Source organism: Sinocyclocheilus anshuiensis, unplaced genomic scaffold (assembly GCF_001515605.1).
Source record: "Sinocyclocheilus anshuiensis isolate Anshui unplaced genomic scaffold, SAMN03320099.WGS_v1.1 scaffold3176, whole genome shotgun sequence".
NCBI lineage: Eukaryota > Metazoa > Chordata > Actinopteri > Cypriniformes > Cyprinidae > Sinocyclocheilus > Sinocyclocheilus anshuiensis.
The window spans coordinates 43,119-49,801 of NW_015548792.1; the positions used below are offsets into that span (position 1 = coordinate 43,119).

At 39.8% G+C, this 6,683-nt stretch overlaps 1 protein-coding gene across 1 annotated transcript; it reads right to left on the reverse strand.

The window, feature by feature from the left end:
- Positions 1-936: 936 nt before the first annotated feature.
- Positions 937-3,473, reverse strand: LOC107656870 (forkhead box protein A2-like). Its single transcript, XM_016444820.1, has 2 exons — positions 3,021-3,473; positions 937-2,385 (listed from the first exon to the last, which is right to left on the reverse strand). The coding sequence occupies exons 1-2, from the start codon at positions 3,090-3,092 to the stop codon at positions 1,228-1,230; spliced, it is 1,230 nt and encodes a 409-aa protein (XP_016300306.1). The 5' UTR covers positions 3,093-3,473; the 3' UTR covers positions 937-1,227.
- Positions 3,474-6,683: the final 3,210 nt, after the last annotated feature.

The following is a 6,683-nucleotide window of genomic DNA, read 5'->3' on the forward strand; positions in this document are numbered from 1 at the left end:
ATTTCTGCTTTTAGTTAGGACTTATTTTTCCTGTTATTAGCTTTTTACATAAGAGGGGTCTGTTGGAAAGAAACGAGAGACTTCGTAATATTGGCAGAAGATGTTGCGGTTCAGAAATGGGAGCTTTTTTTATTTATTTAGGGCCTATTTATTTATTTTTCCGGTTGTTTCATTTAAAAAAAAAATTCTAATCTAAAACATTTCTTGCAAAACTGTTGAACTGTTTTAATTAACGGAGACTGTAGGCTATTTCATGACATTTTTATTTATTCATTTTACATCAAAAGGGTCTCACGTCTAATTCGTAACAAGAGACTTTCTAAAGATGACAAAAGAGATAGCTGAATTCAGAAATGGGCTCGGTTCTTTGTTTGTTTTTGTTATGACTTTTTTTATCTTATGTCATCATATATATGCTGTTTATGTATAAATAAATATATATATATAATTATATAGATTATATGCAAATAATTTGTGTCGTCTTTCTTAACACAACGCTACGTTTTATTGTCGTGATAATAGATTATCACTTTTTTTTAAGTAAAATGCAGTAGGCCTACATCTTTCAAGGCATTCGAATATAAGCGTAATACTGATTATTTGGGAAATTTATGAATGTGTTGAAAAGTATGTCATTAAAAGCAATTTAGCTTATTTCATATATTAGGAAAAACTATTTCTTGTCCTATTTTTCTGTTTTTATTGTTGATATTAATTCAGGTCATGGTTGAAAATAGGAAAGAAATCATTCAGGCAAAATAATTCAACTGTGGCAGATTAAATATAAATCTGTAGCCCTCACAACTAACAAGTGGTTCGTATGTGCAAATACCTTGATAATTCGTTGAGCAACATTATATTTATTATTATTATTATTGCTGTTGTTGACAACACAATAACACAAATGAGTGAAAATCAGAATTGCGAAAAAATTCCAAATAACACTTTAATATAGATTCTGTTCTTGTCATCAACTACAAGAATACACATTTACAAGCCATAAATAAGTTTACACAAGTGATTGAAGAAGTTCAATCCGTCCGCAGTCCTTCGGTGTGGTTTTGGTCCATTTTCAAAAGCCGCCTCGAAGAGTTCGTCACATTGTCAACAGATCTTTTACAAAATAATTACTAACGAACATCTAAATTAACGGGGAACGTCAAAAATCAGAATACATGTACACGACCATTTTACAAATTTACAAATTGTCACAAGGTCCGTGGAAGTTTAGGAAGAGTTCAGGATGGGCCTGGAGTACACACCTTGGTAGTACGATGTGTCCGGCGAATCCAGGCCCGCTTTGCTCGCCATGGAGCCCATGGATAGCGCGCCGGCCATCGGAGAGCCGTAACCGTAATGCATCACCTGCTCGTATGTCTTTAGGTCCATTTTGTGATGCTGTTGCTCCGAGGACATGAGGTTGTTGATGGAGAAGGGGTGATTGAAGGAATAGTGATGCTCTGGCTTCAGGTGTCCTTCGTGCGCCAAAACCGAGTGATGTTGGGCCAGGAGATGCTGCGCTTGAGAGGTCGGGGAGGCTGCGTGGTCCGGGCTCAGACCCTGAGCCGACTTCATGTCAGACAGGGATCGTTTGTGCTCGTTGCTGGACGAGTTGGAATGAGGAGATTCGTTCCCGTTGCAGCTCTCAGAGCTGCTGTTCGAGCCGCCCTCCGAGGTTTTCCGACCCGGCTCCTTGCTCAGTTTATTGTCGCACTTGAAGCGCTTTTGCCTCCTCAGATAGCAGCCGTTTTCGAACATGTTTCCGGAATCGGGGTGAAGGGTCCAAAACGAGCCTTTGCCCGGCTTATCCGGGGAGCGCGGCACTTTCATGAAGCAGTCGTTGAAGGACAGCGAGTGGCGGATAGAGTTCTGCCAGCGCTGCTGGTTCTGTCGGTAAAAAGGGAAAAGGTCCATTATCCACTGATAGATCTCACTGAGGGTCAGCATCTTACTGGGCGACTGCTGGATGGCCATGGTTATTAGAGAAATGTACGAGTAGGGCGGCTTGGCGTGCGTGTAGCTCCTCCGGTAGGTCTTCGGGTCTCTTGATCTGTTTATGTTCGACTGGCCATACATGGGGCTCATAGCGTTCATGTTGCTGTACGAGGTTAAGGCGTTCATGGAGGGCGCTTGCGCTGCCATGGGGCTCATGGTCGGGCTCAGGGCTGCGCCCATGCCCGTCATACCCGCGCCCATGCCGGCCATCGCTGCCGTGCCGGGAGACATGCCTGTCATTGAGGGACTCATACCCGTGTTGACATAGGACATGTTCATGGTGTTGGCTGCTGTCATGTTTGCGGTCGAACTCATTCCGGACATGGTCATGTAAGTGTTCATAGAGTTCATTCCCAGTCCGGTGTTCATGTTGTTCACGGAGGTGTAACACTGCGAAAGAAATCATACAATGCTTTTCAGTGCAATGCAACTCCGAGCAGTAAATATTTAGAATCGTTGGCCTTGCTAAACTGAAAAGAGAAACATGAGAAAACAGGGTTTTGTTTTGTTTTGTTTTGTTTTTAATTGTAGCATATAAAAAGTTTAATATAGAAATGTTTTATTAAATAGTTCGTTTTGTTGGGGCTAAGAAAAAAAATCGAATTAATCTGGAGATGTGTGATAAAGTGAAAGGCATTTTTGTCAGTTACAGGTTTCCAACATATTACAGCAAACCCCAGCCACTCAGAAATGTAAAACCAACAACAGTAGGCTATTTGTTTAAACGTCAAATGCCAGGTTATTTTCGCTTTCGAATGCCCGATGTTGTTGAAGAAGAAACCCCATGTATTCGTCGGCATCCGTAATTGGAAATGAAAAGTTTGCATTGCATGTCAAGCACAACTTTGTTAGGATAGTGCATGGCGTCGAGATGATGGGGGAGGATTTGGAGGCGCCTCAAGTCAATATTTGATCTCAAAGTTAATATTATCTCAGGGCTAATATTGAGTTGATATAAAACCGGATCGGATTTCGACGAGGAGAAAAAAAAAATACATATATATTTATTTAGGTGAGTTACCCACCTCGGGCTCTCCGTAGTAAGTGCTCCAGTCAGCTGCGTGTTCGTGTCCCTCCATTTTCACAGCACCGAGCATCCTTGGAAAAAAGTTTCGTCTACTTTTCAAAACGCTTTCCCCACACGAGAAATGCCGGTATTGTGTGTCCTTTGGCAGCCAACGGTGGTTGTTGGGGACCACGGGATACACTCGTGTCGTCGTTGTGCTCTCCTCCTGTCAAGGGCTGGCGCATGTGTGTATGTGTGTGTGTGTGTGTGTGTGTGTATCTGAGATGACTGCAGTTGAAATGACGCCTGCTGCTGGCTCTTAACGCTGTGATATAGCTCTGTGCGCCCGGGCGAGCCTCCAATCCCTACTGCTTCACTCGGCCCCTATTTGAATAATCTGCTCACACCTAGGCGTGAGACTTCTCCATTTGCCCCCCTATTGTACACCTGCGCAGCTTGAAAAGAGCAGCCCCATTTGAAAAGATTCATTATATCCTAATCGTATTGTATTCCAGCGGGAGAAAGGGGGGAATAGAAGTTTGGACTGCTGGGAGAGGAGTGGTTTGAAATCACATCCAGATACAATTGGGGAGAACGGATTTAAGAATGCCAACACCTCTGGCTTCAAGTATAGTTTTTATTCAGATTGATCAACTGTCCGAGTGTTTTTTTTTTTTTTTTCATAGTTCTTATTAGCAGTATTTATTATTCACAATCAATGGAAATCAAATTTTTTTAATGCATATAAGCAAATCCATCTCACTTTGTTTATTTTTTCTTAACAGCTTTTTTAAAAAACGATTTAATACATTTTCTCGTGAGAGCTCAATGAAGTCCAATAAATAAAATGTTTAACTAATCATTAGATTTTTTTTAAAAGAAGTACCTATTTGCAAAAGGACCGCATTTAAATATATATATATATATATAACAAAATATAAGATAAAGCAGGACGACTGTGATTTAGGCCAGATCGAAACGGGCTCATAATTCATTGTTCTAAAATGTTTTTGCCTATTTTGAATTAATTTGTTTACCTGCGCTCTAGTTTATGTAACTAATAGCGGTACGCAGTTTGCTAGTGTAAGAGCAGGTCATCGGTGTTGATTCTGCAGAGCTCAGTGGCAAGATTTGATTGCCTTCATTAAACAAAGTAGCCTAACATTTATACACTGTGTTTGACTATCCACGATATTTAGCTGGTGGTGGTTTGGTGCACTGAGGACAACGAAAAAAAAAAACACTACGTGAAGCCTACAACAACAGAATTTCTTCTATTTTCATAGTCTTCTTTTGGCCTTTGATTGCTTTCCATCTCTTGATTTGGTGCAAACAATTTAGTGCGCCCTCTCTTGGTCTACAAATTCATTTTTCCACAGAAATAGGTTAGTATGCTCAATTGTTAACACTTTAAAATAACGTAGCCTGCATGGTAAGTTTTCTTTTTTTAACACATTATTGAATTATTTCATGTTTAACAGATCACTAGCTTGTGACATTCAAATAGTCGAAACGATTTTCATGCATTTTTATACTCAAGCGTATACTGTTCTTTTAAGCATTGTATAGCCTAATAAACAATTTAATATTTAAATGACACACAAAAAATCATATCGATTAAAGTTCGGTATCAGTTCATTTTAGAATCACATTTTAACTAAATGTGCAGGCTGAATAGTGTCCTTATCATTTTCATAAAATAATATTTCTTCAAATAGTTCAGCGAGGCATCAACTCTTTTTCGATTTGACACGTGCCTCACCAGCGTTGTAATGTTGTAGAATCAGATTTAGAGTGTATTTGTGTATAACAAGGGTACAATTTGCAAATATAATCACGGAGTTCATTTGGACCTGTGTGTATTGTGTAAACGGTGTAAGCTTGACGTGCGCACAGACACCGCTAAACGCGTGCAGCATCGCCGAACAAATAACGTTCAGCAAATTCGTAGCAGTTTCTTATTGTGATTTGACATGTTGTATGCCACTGAGCATCTTAAACGATGGTAGTTATGAAGACAAATCTTCTTTTGCAACAGGCAACGAAACATTGTAACAGTAATTCAATTAAACATGGGCCCTCACTAGAAATCGAGGCTTTATTTATGCTGATTACGTAGCTTGTTTGGATAACTAGTTGAAGTTATTGAAAATAAGTATTTCTTCAGTTTAAATGAGAATTGTTCATCTTTAAAAATGTGTGCAAATGGATCTACTTCTTGTGTTTAACAAGTTCACATTACCTTGATTATTTAAAATTATATATTTGTCAAATGTATTAAACTTTGAAATTGATTCAAATTCAACTATTTAAAATGATTTTTTCTGAATTAAAACTGAATAATAAAAAAGAGCACTATAATTTGCCAGCTGTCTCTTGATCTACATCTCAAATAAAGAGATTGAAGTGTGTGTGTGTGTGTGTGTGTGTGTGTGTGCCTGTTTTTCTATTCTGGTGGGGACTTAAACCTGAATACACACAGACTCATGGGGACTCATGTCACGGTGGGGACCTAAATTGAGGTCCCCATGGGTAAACAAGCTTATAAATCACACAGAATTAAGTTTTTTTAAAATCTAAAAATGCACAAACTGTAGATGCCTTTTCAATTACATGGCACAATGTCCTCCTGGATTATTTTGTTTGAAGTTAATTATTAATGGACAAGGTACAGACTTTGAACGCATTCTGTGTAGAAGGTCACTATTTTGTATTTGGTGGAAGTGCGAAAGGACCGTGTCTTTGAGTAAACACCACGTTGGAGCATAGGTCCAGACTTTGTGCCTGATCACCTCTGAACTTGTGTTGGCATATGTTACATGTCTCTGAAAATATCAAGGTCTAATGCAAAACTTTTAGATATTTTATTGAGGCGCACTTTCTTTCTCTAAAGCTTCAGGATTTTCTCTGCTTCTGTGCGTGGCCCAGAGCTCGATCATTCATCATGCGATTCAGCGCACTCTCTGTGTTGCAATACTGTCACTGTGGGTGGCGCCTTGGTGATCCGCCTCAATCTCATACATTAGGGCCTGTATTCTCAGCAAACATTGCCATGGAATCTTTAAACACTGACATCCGTTCTCCTTTTTGTCACTAGGAATTCATGTTCGAGATCATAGAGAGGTCAGGATATTTTAATCTACTAGAAGCAGATAGATAGAAAGATAGATGACAGAGTAAAAGTGAGGCAGCAGGATTTCATTAAATTCCCTGCTGGTATTTTGCAGGAATGTGTTACTTGGAGCTCCTCTTTCAAAGCTTTTAAACCACAAAAGAGGCCTTCAAACAAAACTATGTTTGTTCTAATTTCTTCTTTTTTTGGCATTTGCACTTTTACCCCGTCATTTATCTGATGGAACACAAAAGGGCCAGCAGGTTAAGCTTATGATTCATCTGTGTGACCCCGATAACTGGATCTCTTTCTTTCCAAATAAAAGATGCAAAAATGTTTGCCGCAGAGTGTCTGTGGCGACAGTAAACATTCCGGAGCGAGACAGGAGTTTGTTCTGGCTATTATCTGGCACAGCTGTGACAACCCCTGTTGGCTGCAGGTTTGTGGCCAACCAAAGCATGTTTACCTGGAAATGAATCTCAAAAGTAGTGCGACGGGGAATGCACACAACGCTGGTTGGGTGCAGAGGGGGGGGGGAAACGCAGCCCCGCCATTGAAATGCCATTCAAA

Coding starts and splice junctions, on each gene's coding strand:
- LOC107656870 (XM_016444820.1), bottom strand. CDS start 3,092: ATGCTCGGTGCTGTGAAAATGGAGGGACACGAACACGCAGCTGACTGG. Junction 2,386..3,020: donor CTTACTACGGAGAGCCCGAG/GTGGGTAACTCA, acceptor TTTCTTTCGCAG/TGTTACACCTCCGTGAACAA.